Here is a 17,924-nt window from a genome sequence, read left to right as displayed (position 1 = left end):
ACTAGAAAACATCAGTACTTAAAGCAAGAAGATTTGGGAAGCAGTGCAGCTCCTCAAGGCTGCACACGGCAGCAGCAGGACAGCCAGATGTTCGGAGCCCTGTCCGTCCTTTCAGATTTGTGTAGGTTTATGTTACGTGCTGGGGTCTGGAAGGGGAAGGGAATGAAGGGAACTTGGTTTACAAAACAAACAAATTCCTTGGTAATGTAAAGCCTAGGCAGTGTTAGCCTGGCTGACTCAGATTCCTTCAAACCTCCATTAAAATACCAGCAGCAAGTGTGGCTGCTATTTTTGGCCACTTTTTAAAAAGCTGGGAAGGAAAGTTCTCTTTTCAAATTGAAGACACGCTCTCGGCAAGCATTCCTTGTTTGTTTCTTCTCATTTATTTAGCAATGCCACAAAATTCAGAGACAGGAAGAAGGCAACAACATGGGGAGGATGTCCCCAAAGCCCAGATGGTCTTAAAATGCCAGACACTCCCAGAACAATTCCTGAGAGAAAGGGCATCTCTGCTGTCAGTGGAGCCGCGGGAAGGGCGTGATATTGAAAACAAATGGGAGGAGGTGGAAGGCCCTGAGCAGTGTGGTGGACCCCGAGCATGTGGGTGGGCACAGTTTGGTTTGACGCCTGCTGGCACTGGGGACACTGCACTGGAGTGGAGAATGAGTTGTGGTTTCAGCTGGTGACAGCAGACCCACAGCCAGCGCTGTGTTTATTGCTGCAGGAGGGGAGTCGTCAACAACTGCAGGGTTGTTGTATTTTTGCTTTGGAAAACAAGCCCTGGTAACAATTCCCATTAAGTAATTCAGATCTAAGCTCTTTTTGCAAAGTTTCTGGTATAATTACTACCCATATAACCCAGCACATCAGCCTTCTCTTTGCTGCTGTGTCATTATGCAACTTTTTTTGGCTGTTGCTCTCAGTGCCATCCCTTTCCCCTTAGCCATGGAGACTTTTCTTCCTCAGCTTCCCAATCCCACCAGGAACACCAGCAGCACCGAGCTGAGTCAGGCCAAAGGTTGCATGCACTCAAAATTCTGATCCCACCAGCAATCAGAGAAGGACTGAATGTCCCAAATTTAGGCATTGAAAGGATGTATTCATAGAATCTTAGAATGATTTGGGTTGGAAGGGACCTTAAAGGCCACCCAGTTCCATGCTCCACTGACCTTCCACAGCCCAGGTTGCTCCAATCCCTGTCCAGCCTGGCCTTGGACAATCCCAGGGATACAGGGGCAACTGCTCTGGGCACCCTGTGTCAGGGCCTGCCCAACCTCACAGGGAAGAATTCCTTCCCAATATCCCATCCATCCCTGCCCTCTGGCAGTGGGAGCCATTCCCTGTGTCCTGTCACTCCAGGCCCTTGTACAAAAACCCTCTCCAGAACACTTAGACATGGGAAGGGGGCCTAAGATCTCCCAGATACTTCTCTTCTCCAGGATGAACCATCCCAATTCTCCCAGCCTGCCTCCAACTCACACATTCCATAATACCCAGTGCTCTACTGTCTGCTGCTGTTTCTCCCCTTCAGCTGCCTCATTTCAAAGGGGAAGAGCCCTCACTTTTTCAGCCTCTCCCCCTGCAGAAACCTTTCCCCACCTGCTATGTTCCACAGCACCTCTGCTTGTCCTGCTCCCCTATTCACCAGGGTACAGCCACAGGCAGAGCCAGCAGCATGGCAGATCCAGGTTTTATCTCACATTCCCAGGCACTTCTTCCCTGCTTCTTTAACAGCCAGAGGATCCTCCCAGCTTTGCAAGCTCTCCAGATACCTCAGCATCGGCTGGGAAAGCCCTCTGCACACCTGAACCAGCACATCAGTGAGGTCACCCACGCCTGGCACGTGTTACAAATCACATTAGGACTTCTCAGAGCTTCTCCAAGGTTTCTCTGGGAGCAGCTTCAGCCCATTTGCTCCTGAAACACCCACCTGCATAGACTAAATGCTCTTTGTGTTTTTTACTTCCTCTCCTGCTACTCAGACTACCTGCAGTGTATTTTTCTCCTTCATTTCCATTAGATGAAGTTATTTTGGAGATTTAACCTTGTGTTCAGTAGCTCTGGGAAGCTCCTGCCATGCAAACCAACCCCACAACTGTCTAAAAAAGACTTTAAAAAGGGAGGGCTGTGGGTACAGGATCCCGAGGCATCATTTTACATTTTGGTGGTTTCTCACTATGATGGCAGCTGAAGTTGTCCTGCCCGCTGTAAGACCATGCAATGAATCACAGCCTGGAATAGATCCAGCAGAAAAAAAAAAAATTTAGCCAAATGGGCTCTCTTACTGTGTGCTGGGACAAGGCAAATTACAGGAATGGGCACTGAGGCTGAGAATTGCTTAAGCTGATCCTTCTACCAAAGAAATGTGCTGGAATCCCAGCTGAAGTCATTCAGGTGCTTCGGAAGTGTTACCTGGCAGGAATTCTTCATTAAACAGCTGAGTGTCTGAGCATGTCTTTGGCATGGCTGGGAGCTGTTCTAAACCCCTAACAGCTCCCAGAAGGTCCTTGGGGACTTTTATATCAAAACCAAATGCCTTAACCACCCTCTGCACCATAATCAGCAGCCAGTACAACGTATTAGAAACCGATAAAAGTTAATAAACAAAGCATTAAAATTGAACACACTGCCATAAAATTCTGAGGCAAAGCAGTGGGATTTTTCTCTTTAACACAGGCTGAATTCTGGGATGATATTTAGTTTCGTGTTTCCACTCAGCAAGGTCCAAAAATAACTGATTTATAAAACTACATGATGGGATCACTTTCTTGAGGTTTCTTCTTTCTTTTTTTCCCCTAAGTGAACATTTAAGCATCTTTTCATGTTATTTACAGGAGTTTTAAGCTCTAACCAAAGAACTTTAAATATGGGGCCACATATTAAATCCCACTGACCTGAAATCTCCCTGGCATTCAGCTAAATTAACTAAGGCAAGGTGCTGAAAGAGCTGAGAAATTTAAGTAACTTCATGTAACTAAAAATCTGTATCTCAGTTCTTGTGAAGGGTACTTCAGGGAGCTCAAACCTCTTATTAATGTCACAAAATATTTCAGTGTGAGGAAACGCTCTTTCGCATCTTGCTTTAGTGGAAGTACTGGTAGCAATTTCAATAAATAAATAAAAAATACCACCCTCAGATAGTTTTTATCATATATAAAATGCTAAATCCATGCAATGCACACAGCATTCCTCCTTTGCCTAAGATGGGAGGGAGGAACTGGTTCATGGAGACAATTTAAACTCCTCCGCTTCCTTTCCTGAGACTCCAGCCCACCCATCTGCCACACATTTCTTCTTTTGAGGCGTTTCTCATCTAAATGAGGGAGCCAGAGGGAAGTTTGGGGCTTCACCTTACCGACTGTGAGGAAGGCTGTGGCCAGGGCAGAGCCGTGCTCGTTGCTGGCTTCGCAGCGGAACTCTCCGGCGCGCTCGGGGGTGACGTTGTGCAGGCGCAGGGAGCCCCAGCCCAGCCGGGGCACCGAGGGGCACGAGGGCTCTGGCCCTGCCTGGGGAGGGCTCTGTGCTTTGGGGGGAAGCCCCTGGCTGGGGGGGCTGATCACGAGGCCTCTGCTGTCGTACCAGCGGATCAGAGGAGCGGGCAGGCCGGTGGCATTGCAGGACAGGGTCACGTCCCCGCCAGCCACCACAGTGGTGTTGGCTGGGGGAGAGAGGATGATGGGGACAGAGTCTTTGCCTGGAAGAAATACAACCAAAAATTAATTCAGCTATGGGATATGACACTTACTGCCAGAACCAGTCAATACAATTTTAAAAATCACATTCTTTCTAACCATTTTAACAATTATTTTTTCTCTACACAGCATCTCTAGACTATCCTTCCAGACTGAAGAGATCAGCACAGACTCCTCCTTAGAGAAGGCTGATAAAAACCTACACTCAAATCACACTTGAAATTCTCTAAATGACAAAGACTTGACTGTCAGTGAGAAACACAGCACACACAAGACTGGTTTAGTCCACTCCACACACACAGAGGCCATGAAATCTCTGCTCAGCCAGGCTCTGCACAGCTCACACCAACCATAACTGGTCCAGAGAAAGTTCAAAGCTTCAGCTATGCATGACAGGGAGAGAACAGGGACAGCAACAGTCCTGCCAGCATCCTCATGCCAGCAGAAATCAACTTCTTGGGGTATTAGAAGGTATCTTAGACAGAAAAGAGATCAAAAAGACTACTGGTACCTGATCCTGCCAATCTGATAGAGGGGAAGTGTGTATTAACCCCAAATAATTGATGATTGTTGTGTAAACTTGATTATAGAACAGGCTTAACTACTCAGCAGCTAACACTACTAGGAGTACCAGCTCATCCAGCACAACAGGATCCTGATTCTATTTAAGAATAAATCGCATCAAATCCAATCATAAGCTGATTTGACTGCAGCTGATAATCCAGGTTTTAAGTATCGAGTAGCCACACTACCCCAGAAATCCCTACATCTCTTAAAATCCAGCTGAAAGCACCTTCTTTGTAAGATTAGTGGTCAGAAACAAATTAATACATAATCTAGGGGAAAAAACCACAACAGAGTAAAGCTTAAAGTAGAAATGCTTCATGTGAGTTCTTGAGGGCTGCAAGTGCTCCTACCTGGCTGGACACGGAGTCTCCCCGTGGACTGCACAAACCCAATGCCATTGTTTGCCACACACTGGTACAAGCCAGAGTCCTCCAGGGTGGCCCCACAGATCTGCAGGTGGTTTCCTGTGGGGAAATGTCGTGGGGAGGGCCGGAGAGGAGCAGCATTGTGGAGCCAGGTGAGGCTGGGAGCAGGGCTGCCGCGAACGTCGCACCACAAACGGACGCTCGCTCCGGCGGCCACGGTTTCATCCTGCAGCCCCCTGGAGAGTGAGGCAGGTTCTGGAAAGGGAAATGATTCTACATAAATGATTTAGACTAAGTCCTGAAAAAGCTGCTGTGAAATATTACACAGGCTTATCACATCCAAAGGCTGAGCAAGTACCACGGACTGCACAGCCTGAAGCTGGTCTTCCCACACATGGGCTTCTTTGAATGGTTTCTTCCTTTTATTCCAACAGCCACATGTTTGCATTAATCTTGTAAATAAAACACTGATATTTTCAAAACAATTAATTAGTGACATCCCCTCAGAAGAGGTGTGTTGCACATCAAACACCCTGTTTTCTGACTAACTCCAACACACACATTTTAAAACCCAAACAAAATCTGTCATGAATGCAGAAAAACTCAAATACCAGGAAAATCTCCTACAATGGAAAGAGGAGGTGAGAAACAACTAGCAGCCAAACTAGAGACCAAGTATATTATTATGTTTCTTTTGCTTTTGTTTATGTTCTCATCCAAACATATCACCTTTCCCTCACCAGTTTTTTGTTCACATACAACCTCAAAAGAAGCAAATCTGGTCCCTGGCACATTACTGATACTGGCGTTCCGTAGGAAAATAAATAGATCAGTTCTTCTCTTGGAGTTTGTTATTATTATTACAATTATTTCATTATTTCAGACTGGAAATGGTTTGAGGAGATAAATAATTACAGATTTCAACTTGGTAGAAATGATGGGATACAGTCATTATAAACAGATCAGTATTCTTTATTTTAATATGCTTAAGGCTGAGAAAGAATGCAAGGCTGTTTGGAAGTAGACGCCAAAAGTAGCAGGTACACAAAGGGTACATTTGTTGCCTGGATGTGAAAATGTCTTTAATTCTTACCTGCTGGATCACAGAAACCTGGGATTTTTGAGCTTTCTGACCCCCCCTGGAGAACACTGCTTGTGACCTGAGGCCTTGGAGAAGGCTCCAAATTTGAGTGATGGAGTTAAAGTCATGGGTGTGTGGTTAAAATAGGAGTGTGTGATTTCACATGGTGAAGGGTTTTAAAATTGGGGTTTTAGAATATAGCAATAGGTATGAAACAAGATGGAGAATTTTTGAGTGTTGTTTCTTCTGTATTATTTCCTTTTTTTTAATGATTTCAAGTAGTAGTTTCTGGTTGGATAGTTGGTGCTGCACTGCAGGTCACAGGAGTTTGGTTATTGGGTTAAAAGTATAAATAATATAGGTGTTAATTCTCTATTGGACTGTTTAGCTTTAAAAGACCTTGTAACTGGCTAAATTCAGCTCCACTTTGCTCACTTTTAGCTGGTAGCAAGAAGTGCTGCAGAACTCTCCGTACTTTAGATGAGATTTAATAAGCAACCAAACCTGAACAGAAGAAAATTTATCTCCTTTGTGTTTTAAATCCTGACTCTGAGTAAAAACAGAAGAAAACTGCAAACAAGCCACTAATTAAGCTGTGCAGATACCACCTTTACACTTACCAAGTACAGTAAGAGAATAGTTAACGTATTTCACTGTTCCAGAATCACTTCCCACCAGGCAGGAATAATTTCCAGCATCCGATGGCTCGAGCCGGTCAGTCACCAGGTGAGAGTGCAGCAGCTTCCACCTGCCTGTCCTCAGAGCATCCTGGCCATCCTTCACCCAGTGGATGGGGGCTGGAGCTGACCCACTGACCACACACTCCAGGGTCAGGGCACTGTGCTGGGGCACTGCCAGGCTCTGGGGAGCCAGCGGGTGAAGGATGTGGGGACCACCTGAAGAAGGGCCTGGAGGAAAGGAGATCAATCATGGAATAGAATCACAGAATGGTTTGGGTTGTTCCAAGCCCTGTCCAGCCTGGACTTGAACACTTTCAGGGATGGGACAGCCACAGCTTCTCTTGGAAGAGAGCCTCACAGGACCTCACCCAATATCTAATCTAAACCTACTCTCTATCATTGCCACTCCCCTTGTCCTGTCACTCCAGGCTTTCTCTCTCCATTTTTCTTGTAGTCTCCCTTCAGATACAGGAAGGTCACAATTAGGTCATCCCTAAAGCTTCTATTTTACAGGCTGAACAGTCCCAATTCTCTTAGCTTTTCCTTGCAGGAACAAGAAACCAACCCAGCTTTTAAACCACACCCTCCCATCCCATTCTCTGTCCTCCTCCACATCTTTCAAACACTGCACTTGGGACTGAGCATGATGCTGTAACACTGTCTTCCAGAAGTCCTGCTCCAAAACAGATCTGGGGACAGAAGAATTAACAGCATTCCCTTCCCTCAGGTGACTGCCTGGGATTTGAAAAGCGGTGAGGGGAAATAAGAACTGGATGTGCAAAGAATGCAGGAGAGACCTTACATACCAAGGTGTTGGAGGCTAAAATCTTTAGAGATGTTATTTATTCTGCTTGAGCTGTATCAATTCTGGAAAGCTGAACTGAATACTCACGTGTGACTGTGAGCTTCTGTCCAGTGAGTTCTACTCTGAGGTCGTGAGTAACTGGGTTGTACACTGCACACTTGTAGGAACCTTTGTCTTCTAAAGATACATTCAAAATTTGCAGGTTTCCAGATGGAAGAATTAGGTAGTTGTCTAAACAAGTGGGGAAGGGAAAAAGAGGATTAAATTTAATTTAGTTTCAAAATATGTCTTCCTTTTAATTTTTTTTTAATTTGTCAGCTATGCCTATTTATTCTAAATATAGGATCAAAAATAAACCACCATGCAAAGGAGACTAATTTCCAAGGGTAGGTTTAGATAAAGTGATTTGCACAGCAAGTTCTGCAAGTTTCCAGAGGAGTTTTTTCCAAGAAAAAACTCCAGGCAAGCTTTTTTTTTTTTTTTTACTTATATTGCACAAAACACCTCACCTGTTGATTGTTCCAGCCATTTCCCCCGCACTTGGAAGCGAACCTGTGCTTTGGGGTGACTTTCTGGCACCTTGCACCTGATGAGAGCTGTGCCTCCTTCCTCTGCTGCAACAGCAGCTGTCCCCAGAGCATCGAAGTCAGCCAAACCTGGAGAGAGTTGGGAACAGGGTAAGAGCAGCCAAGGCTTGGGAGAGAGGAAGGGCAATAAGCTCGGTATTTGTGTTCAGAATACAGCTGGTTTAATGCAGATTATCTTCTCTGGTGCAACTTTTGGACATTCACATCAACAAGCCTGGTCTATCCTGCAGCCCATAACAGCATAATCCCTCTTTATCCACTTCCTTACTACAAAAAGTGCCAGCTTTTACATGGGAACAGTGAGGAGAAAAAAATAATTCCTACATCCCCTCAAATGCTCTCAGAAAAGCCAGCAGAGACACTGGAGAGGCTGCAGGACTCCTCAAAGGTTCTGCAGGCACTACAGAAGACAATTCCCAGAGACAGCAGGAAGCCTGTCCATAAAAACATGGAATTGTCTTTGTGGGATGATAGTGAACACAGCAGTGCCATGAGGCAGGCACAGAGCTCCCAGCACCTTCCTGTGTGCTGCCAAAACCTCCAAGGGAGGAGAGAAGTGTGAAAGCCTCTCTTCTACTCCCTCCACGTTCAAACTTCTTTGAGGATGTGAAGTTTTCCTATGTTGGCCACCCTTGGAGCTCTCTTGAGAGGGCTGGCCATGGGTCAGTACTTTACCAAAACACTTCTAAGAGATTTTCCTCCCAAGGGGATTTTGGGCATGCTCCATAGATGAGGTACCCTTCCAGAGAAATCACTCAAACCCTGCTTGACAAAGACCTGATTCAGAGAGCCCATAGATCCCAAGCAAACAGATCATGCTCATGCAGGAATACTGTACTGCCATTCTCAGCACCTCATCGTCCTTTCCATCTTCCAAATCCCTTGAGGTCACATAATTTACAGATCAAGCATCAAGGCAAAGACTGACCAAAAGAACCAGTGCAACTAAGAGAAGGGAAGCTGTCCTTAAGAAGGAAGACTGCATCCTCCTGAAGAACATCAACACTGGTTTCATCAAATCAAATGAAAATGAAAATCTGCAGCTCTCACTTATTTCCCAGGCAACAATTACCACAGATTTCTCCTCAAATCTCAAGCACACTTCTGCAGTAGTGTGGCACCTCAGCTGCTCTTTCAACATCCTTTAAGAAGGGAAGCATTTGGGAATCTTGTATTTTCAGGATTCATGGAAATGAATATTATTTAATTGAATATCATTTGTGTTTTCTGAATGAGATATTTAAGGTCGTTCAACTCAAAATGAGGCTGACACCAACACTAAATCCATCAGATATGGTTTGGTCTAGCCGAGGCTTTAAAAGCCTCCAAGGATGGAGACCCACAAGTTTTCTGGGGAATCTGTTCCAGGGTTGCATCACCTAGCAGGTCTCAGATGATGCCATTAAAAAAAAAATTAGAAATGTATAATCCATCATATTGTACTTACTGGCTGAGGAAAAAAACACCCCAGAACATTTTGATCTAGGCATTTTCTAGAAGTCAAAGAGAAACAAACCATACAAGCCAGCTGAGGTTTAGAGAATTGGCAAGAAGCAAAGAACAGAAATGCAGATGAACTTACTGCCCATGGACACCGTGGCTGGCCGGCTCAGCACGGCGCCCACGCCGCTGCTCGCCACGCACTGGTAGTGCCCACACATCTCCGGGCTCAGGGACACGATTGTCAAAGATCCTGACTGGATTTCCACCTCTCCCACCCTGCTGTCCAGAGGCTCCCCATTAAACAGCCAAGAAATGTGAGCTGAGGAGGGCTCGGCAGAGCAGCGGAGTTGGACGGGCTCACCAGACTTCTGGACAATAGACGAGGGCTCAGAAAGAAAACGGGGAGTTAAATCTAAAAAGGAAAATACACAGATACTGAGTTAGAGACCAGAATTTTACATGGACACAGGTGATAAGGTAGGAAAGACTCACCACATAAAGGGTTTTTAAACTCTGTGTTGCAAGTGATACTCAAGCAGGTGTTGCCTTTTCAGGAGAGATTCCTGCTCACTCTCAAACACTGGGAAACGTCAGGATTCAAACCCCACAAAGAGGGTAACAACAATTAAATGGAGTTAGGTGCAGTAAGGGGGAGGTACATCCCTAAGTGTGCACAAGGCAGAAGCATCATGCTTGCCAGGACCAGCAAAAAATTGGAATCCCACTGGATTTATCCAGAGGAAAACAGCACCCGTCACCTGAAGAGACAGAGCACAGGAACATGCAGCTGGAGCTGATCTGTCCCATATGAAGCAGGCCTGGACGTGACTTGTAAAATGCTAGAAATGGCAGGAGCCTGCCAGGTATTTACACAGAACCGTCTCTGAGTCTGCAGAACTAATTAAAAATAGCCGGATAAAAAAAGCTGGACGAACAGCAAAGGCTCTTGTTAATTCCAAATACATGGACTTCATCAGAACAAGGATGATGAATTGGGCATCCATTATCTTTACTGAGTAAAGATGAACAGAAACAGGAAGAGCTGCTAATAAATAAAAGGTTCAATTCCACAGAACTTGGTTATGAGAATCCATTTATTTGCCAGAAGAAAATTCCTGCTTGTTGGAAGAGATTTTTTCCTATCCTGGCCAATGAAACACTGGGAAGTATTTCCATTTGTTTTCTATTGAATTCTCCACTAAAGATTTTGCATGAAGGAAGTAAGCAAAAGGCAATTAACACCAGTAATACTTAATTGGTTAGTAACATAAATTAGGAGAAAAAACTACATTAAAAATAGACACATTGGCAGGGAAAAACAACTTCTATTTTGTAAAGGAACTAAGGAATTCCAGATAGTACGGGTCAAGATGATATTAAATGACATCCAAGTCAGAGACAGTTTTCTTATAGGTGGGGCCCTGGGTTCATGCTTTTCTTCTCAAGTCAGTCCATCCCAGCTCTGGTTATGAGTTTCAGATGAGAAACTGCACATTTTTAACTGAACCATAAACTATCTGCATAAACATAAAATAAAACTGGAAATTAAAGTGTGGCTTCACTTAACAGAAAAAGATGAAATCCATAAAAATGGTATCCAAGCATTTCGCAGGACTCCAGATGTCCATTTTTAGCTTTTAATTAGAAAACCGTTTTTCCTATTAGTTCAGTTTGAATTTCCAGGGATAAGAGGGAAGCACTGACCTTTCTGTTTGCTTGCCACCAATTGCTATGAAATCATACTGCTACTTTCATCTTCGCCCCTGCCCTCACTTCTGACACCAACACTGCACTTCGCGTAAAAGGCAAAATTGGTAGCAGTGACCCTGCAGCTGGAATTTATCTCCTATGACTGCTTGAAAAATAAAATTTATCCCATTTGCTCATAACGATTGGCTATGAAGTGCTAAAAGTAGTAAAAGCTTCTTTTTTGTGTGGTTACGTTAAGACAAGCTGACTACACAGAGCAGATGTGTCAATTAAAACCATCCCTCCTCTTTTTTTTAACACCAGAGCTGTTCCAAGTGCAGCCACGCATCAGCTTTCGCATTTCAAAGGGTTGATTCCCCTCTCCCCCTGCAAATCCAAGCCCCTCCCGACCCCTGGGAACACAAGATGCACTGCATGCAGCAGAATCAGCGTCCAGCTGAATCCACGGAGATCTCAAGGAACAAACCCATGTAACACAGAGCCTTCCATGTCCTGGTGCTTGTCTTGAGCCAAGTTTTCACAAGCAGTCATATATTGAGTGTAAGGCTGTGTTTCAGTGCTCCATGCTTCCTTAAAAGCAGTTTATTGACAATACCCATTCAAAACTGGCCACTTTGAAATGCACTCCCAAGCGTTGTTTGTTCCAAAGCTTGGGCTCAACCCCAAAACCTCCAAGTTTTGGGTGAGGGCCTTACCTGTGCTGGTGACAGTGACAAGGCTGGTGGCAGTGATGAGGAGCAGTGCCTGGAAGTGCCTGGGGGCTGGATGCATAGCGCCAGATTATCCAAATTGAAAGCCCAAAGCTCCAGACTAAGACGAGGCACGGAAACAGCTACAAAACAAACAGGCACATGTCTACTGTGAGTTTCAGGAGTTCGTCTTTTAACTCTCTTACAACAAAGTGTTTGGGGTTTAAAAAAAAAAATTAAAAAAGCACAACCAGGAAACAGCCAATATTCTTTGCAATATAGAAACCATCTGTAAAAGTGAGTTAGAGCTGAACTTCACTGTGGTTCCAAGTACTATTCTTAACGTTAGAGTTTTTCCACAGCTGGGGCATGAGGCACCCGCATTGAACCGCTCTGCCTTGATAAATTAGACTCTGTTCCACCCAGAGGAGCTGGAGTCCAAAGTAAACAGCTTATCTATTGGAGATAATATTGTTTGCAAACAATAATCATTTGACCATCTATCATCAGGCCGTTCTTGTTTTACAAGTTTCTATGAATCTACTACTGTGATGCTGCTACTGCTCACTGAGACCTGTCATCTGCTGGCTCCTTCTGCTGGGCTTTACAGGCAAACCATGGCAATGAAAAAACACCAATATTAGTCTTGTTCTCATTTATATTCCAAAAAAATTGGTGCTTTCTCCTATATCCTTTTGGGGCATCCATTACATCCAGTTTTATCTCAATGGTTGTTTCTTAGACAAGAGCAGTCCTTTCCTTGGCCATATCACACATGACCATTCAGTTATGTGAGATCTCACTTTCAACATCAAAAATAAAAGCTGTATCATTAAACCAGCAAAAAACTAAATATGATCCCAGAGGTCTTTTCCAACCTAAATGACTCTACAATGAACTGTTAAACCAGCAAAATACAAACTAAATCATGGAACAAGCAACCAAACTTACAAGAGGTGAGTCTCGGGAAGGGTGTTTCTGACACTCTGAGTCTCAATCAAACACTGGTTTCTCCACGAAAACAATAAATCCACAGCTGCCATTCATGTAAATGTCCTATTGGCCTTGTGTAATGCTATGATGGATAAGATCTGAGCTCATTTAGCACAGTTACTTCATTTATCAGCCTAGCCATACAATTCCGCTGCTGATAACACTCAACATAGACTTTAAACATCTCATCTATCAGCTGGGTATATAAACATGTATCCACAATAACTGGGAGTTTTACTTGAGCACAGAAACAAGTGCAGCAATACACATGCTTGGTAGGAATAAGTCCCAATTTATCGAGTGTTCACAGAGCTAAATGCTTTCCAAGAAGCTGGATCCAGATATCAACAGCAAAATTATCCTTGTGGTTTATTTTAAAATAACCATATTTTATCATCACAACATCACTGTGAAGGATATATATGCAAATTAAGCATCAGGAAAAGCCTCCAATCATAATTAAAGAATCACTCTGGATTTTATGGAGCTGTTTGCTCACTGCCACTTCTGCCCACAAACTGCACTCTGGGTTACACTGACAGCAAGGAACGCTGCTGAGTTCTGCTCCCGTTTCTGGGCAGTTTTATCTGAACCGGCAAATTTCTTTCAGCTGTTGGGAAGACCCGGGCCATCCTGTGGCCCAGGCTGGTTCCCAAGGCAAGCTGGGGCTGTTTTGGGAAGCCACAGATGGCAGAAGAGCCCAGCTGTGCCGAAGGGGTTGGTTTATTTGAATTCTCCCTCGGTTCAAGGGCAGGAGCGCCGCTCCACCAGCGCACGCAGAGGACAAAGTAAACACCCAGAGAACTTGTTAACATCAAACACTTTGCTGAAGAGGGCTGGGGGCAATGTTGCTTTTTGCCAAATCTTCCCTCCACTATTTATTTATCAAAAGCAATGAAACGTATATTCTGGGTCAACTTTAACCCCAGCACATGGAGCTACTGGGTTATTTTGCAGCTGTCTTTTTAAACAAGGCCAGCTCATTATCTTTAACTAAACTTTATCTTTGGAGATCTACTTTATCCAGGCTCTGATTTCCCTCTGTTTATCTTTCTCCTTACATGTTCCTCGCTGCCAGTGTCAACAGCTACTCCTCTTTTGACCTACCAGTTTGGCTTTTGCAGGCTTGTGGAGTGGTAAGATCAACTGCAAAGCAGTGAGTACACACAGTGGGCCACAAAGACCAAAGTTCTCTGAATGGGGGGAAAAAAGGAAAAATATTGGCTTTAACTGGAGTAGGATTGTTCAGCATCAACACTCGGGTGTCTGAATGAAGCTTCTCAACATGTGCTTCTGAAGGGATGGCAGAAACATCTTACTGGGGAAGATAAGAGCCAGCAACACCACATAACCCAAAAATGCTTTTCTTTTTCTTGTGCAGATGGTGACACCGCAGAAGCCTCTTGTTAAATACAGAGGGCAAGACAACAGCTCATGTTTTTTTGGTCTTTAGAAAACCCGTGGAGAAACTCTGCCTCTTTAATATTGCATTTAAAAAGCCCTAGGGATGGAAAAACATGACTCTTCCCCTTTGCCATCTTTTCAATAACCCTGAGGGGTTATTTTGACAGCAAGTACCAGTCACTGGGGTCCTGTTTGGATCAGAAAGTGGAGCATCTTGGTAAGATGTGACTGCATTTTAGTGCCCTAGACTTCAAGATGAGCTCTGCTCAGAACAGCTTTGCCCACTGTTCACTGTTCTTAGATTGGGAGGAGGTATCTCCATCACTTGGATCAAATAGTCAAAATTATTTTGAGGTAAGAGGTGTCACTGTCTGAGCATTTTAAACTAAAAGAGGAGTTATTCATATAAATAATATTCAAGGTTGAATAGAGAAAGACATGGTTTCTGTGGATCAGGAAAATGCACATTTATTTCACTTTCACTGGCCATTTCTCCAGCCCAGTAGAAAGGCACAGCATGGCAAAGGCCACACTTCTCCAACTTCCACCCAGACCCCTTCACCTAAAGCCATCCTCCAGTTATCTTCATGCAGCACTTGACCTCCTTGTCAGCTCTGAAGTAGGTTATTGCTCATGGATCAAGGGAAACAGGGAAGATAACAGACTTGTGTCAGGGGGAGGGGTCATCCCGACCCTTGCATGGCTGCCTGCCCCTCAGAAGCATGCTGCACACACAGGGGCACCCACAGACGTGTGCCTGCTACTTCTGGACGTAATTAGTAAGACAAAGTATTTCTGCACATGACACAATTCTATCTGTGTGCCTCATTCCTGTATGAAAGGAACCCCTGAGCACAGAGCTGTGGGGACAGGTGTCCAGCGGCTCCCCATTCCAGCCCCACAACCTCCGGAATGCCGAGCACAGGCAAGAAAATAAACCATCACCTCCAACTCCAGACAGAGGGCAAGGGACAGTTCAGCAGCAGAGCAGGGCTGTCCCCAGTGCCAGAATGGCACACAGGATGCTGCAGGGCAGCTGGCACACAGCTGGCACAGCCTGGAGCCCTCACCAGGATGGACATGGGTCAGCCCGGAGCAGGAGCAGTCTGTGGGCTCACTGAAGAACTCTCCTGAGCCAAGATGGGGAGCTTCAGGCACCAGAGCAGTTGGGATTTCTGCAGCCCTGGTAGTGACCCTCTTGTCACTCCCCAAAGCTTCATTTTTATCACTGTTTCTCCAGAAACGAGTGGGCTTCAATCTACAGCTCCACTGGTCTGCTCCTGGCACTGTAACTTAACCTTGCCTCCAAATTAACTCATTCCTACCCATGTTTGCCCCCAAATAAGGTTTCACACTCTAAAATATGACAAAATACTGCTTTCCATGCATTCCCATGGTGCTGAGCACCAGTGTCCTTCTAAACACAGCTGAGATCCTGCCCCACTTATTTACTGGACCGTGAATTTCTCCTCTCCACCCTTGCAGCTGAGGGCAGAGTCACTATGAAAAGAGCATTATCTCATCCCCACTTTGGTTTAGCTCCCTGAATCATCTTCCTGCCATCTCAGACCAGCTGGCAGGACACCACCAGGACCTCCCTTCCCAACAGCCATCATCCTGTCTTGATCTGTTACTGCACTCCTGCTCCATCACTCCCTGCACCAACGCTCTCCCAACCTTCAGTGAGCTGAGGAACAGCCAAATGAGGAAGGGTTTCTGCACTACCCAAACGTGCCAGGTCCTATAAAGATTGGGTAGAGTAGAAGGAGGAGGAGGAGGAAGGAAACAGCACGCTTGGGAACAGAGGGAGTTATTCAGGTTGCCCACTCCACCTCCAGGCCTTTGCTAAGAAGCCCAAGGAAAAAGTGACTGAGCCTCAGGGGCGGCACTGCCCAACAGCTGCATCGTGACAGCCCTCTGGAGCTCTGGATACACAGATTTACCAGTTTTCCTAAGCAGCAGCAACTCAAAAGTGATTCATACCACCTCACTTTATAATGCTGTATGTGATTTTAACACCCAAAGCTCAGCAAATTGTTGGTTTGTTGGTTTTTTTCCCCCTAGGTCATTTATTAGAATTATTAAGAAAAATTTTGTTTTAACTTGGTGTCAATACAACAAAACTCACAAATTTTGAAACCTCCTAAATTTAGAGCAAATTAATCCCCTTGAATTAAATAAAATACTCTGGCTTCAGTGTGAGCAAGCTGAGTTAGATCATTAAATCTCACACCAAGACACCTTAAAAAAAAAAAAAAGAAAAAAAAAAGAAAAAAAAGGAGGTATTGAAGCCTGTGGCATTCCAAGAGAAAGCAATCAGACATTCCTGCCGCTCGGCTCCTCAGTGATCTCCAGAGCCTTTGATCACTGACTGTCTTCATGCTGTCCTCCTGGGGTCTGGCAAAATGAGTGTAACAGCTGGCACATAGACTTCATTAGCTTTTCTGGGCTGGGAGGAGCGGGCTCCATCCAGCCCGGGAGGCACCCAGACGAAGCTGGCGGGTCCATTCCCGGCGTTGGGGCCGGGACACCTGGGCGGTGGCACACAGGTGACAGCGGAGCTGTCCCCAAAGGCAGGGACATGGGATGCGCCAGGCGCGCTCCCCGTGCCAACCCGCGGGGCTCGCAGCGCCAAAAGGCAACGGAGCCGGCTGAAGCCTCATTTTTATGAATGCCTAATGACCACTCAATCATTAACATCAACCTTTAAAAAGCAAATGCAGCACCTACAGTGTTCATTACCCTCCCCCTCCCCCCCTTTCAGGGTCTCAATCGACTCAGTCAAGCGTGCAAACCGATCCTGTCGCCAGCAAAAGCATTTCCTTTCACTGTGGTCAGCCAAAAGCAGGGGAAAAAAATGGAAGTGACTTGGAGTTATGGCACCAAAAAGGCCAGACAAGCAAGGAAATAATCAACTCCACATGAGCCACTTCGAGCCCATCACAATGAAAAGGGCCTACGACTAACCCCAGGAAAGGTCAGCGGGACTATGGGGGTCAGAAGCTGAAAAAGGCAATAGCGAGCAGCTGCCAGCTGCAATAAGAATCAATGTGTTCCTAATTACACTCCGAAGAGAGGGCTCGAGCGCCGGGAAACGCCGGGCTGTAATCACAGCTTGGGCAAAAAACATTCAAGTGCTCCCGTTTTACTCTTCTCCACCTCGAGCACTGGAGCTGCAGTTTGTGCGCTACTAAATCACAGGAAGCAGAGTGCTGGAGATAAGGAGCCAGGCAGTTACAGAAGGGTTGGGGATTTTGCAAAAAAATACTGTAATTAAGCATTTGTGTTGGAATTATGGCATCGCTGAAGAGAGGATTCCGTGAGTGTAAGCAATAAAATGACATTCTTCAAAGGGATTGTGCATGTGCTTTTAGGAAACACACGGAACTCTGCCGAACAGTCCCATACACCCGGGATTTTCTCAACACCCCCAAAAACACATGAGAAAGGGAAAACCCAAAAAAATCAGTTTGCTGACCCTATAAACCAAGTGTGAGAGACACAAATGGGTCAGAACACAATGAAATGGACGCCAAGGGATCTGCAGAAACATTGAGTGGAGAGGCAGTCAAAAATTACAGGAAAAAGCATCCTTTGATGTTGTGTTCATATTTATTTATTGCATTTTAGACAAATGAAAGTGCAGCCTCCAGATCCTTATCAGAAGGATAAGGATCTCCTGAATAAAGGAGAGAAATTACAGTTGCTCAAACTTTGCAATCCTCAGCTTGGATTTCAGTAATGCCTCCACATCTCTGCTAAGTGATCCAAGTGCTTCCTATGCCCATACCCATCTAAGGATTCAAGTGGTATTTTTACTTCTTTATAGGTAAGATACACTTTTAAAAGCTCCATGCAATGCTGCTTATTTCTTGCTTCACACCATTTAAACCCCCCATGAATCAGTG

General features: G+C 45.1%; 1 protein-coding gene across 2 annotated transcripts in view; it reads right to left on the bottom strand.

Annotated features, from left to right (window-relative positions):
* Positions 1-17,924, bottom strand: part of CDON (cell adhesion associated, oncogene regulated) — a 55,962-nt gene that overhangs the window by 25,507 nt on the left and 12,531 nt on the right. For both annotated transcript variants that reach the window (XM_033081855.1, XM_033081856.1), the window contains exons 2-8: positions 11,626-11,762; positions 9,360-9,632; positions 7,700-7,846; positions 7,278-7,421; positions 6,326-6,613; positions 4,610-4,879; positions 3,356-3,694 (exon numbers count right to left, since the gene is read on the bottom strand). In XM_033081855.1, coding sequence (XP_032937746.1) covers positions 3,356-3,694; positions 4,610-4,879; positions 6,326-6,613; positions 7,278-7,421; positions 7,700-7,846; positions 9,360-9,632; positions 11,626-11,701 — 1,537 coding nt within the window. In that variant the 5' untranslated portion in view covers positions 11,702-11,762. The remainder of the gene's footprint in view (positions 1-3,355; positions 3,695-4,609; positions 4,880-6,325; positions 6,614-7,277; positions 7,422-7,699; positions 7,847-9,359; positions 9,633-11,625; positions 11,763-17,924) is intronic.

This window comes from Catharus ustulatus, chromosome 28 (genome assembly GCF_009819885.2).
Source record: "Catharus ustulatus isolate bCatUst1 chromosome 28, bCatUst1.pri.v2, whole genome shotgun sequence".
Classification (NCBI taxonomy): Eukaryota; Metazoa; Chordata; class Aves; order Passeriformes; family Turdidae; genus Catharus; species Catharus ustulatus.
The sequence above is the reverse complement of the archived record's forward strand: the minus strand, read 5'-3'. Positions and strand labels throughout refer to the sequence as shown.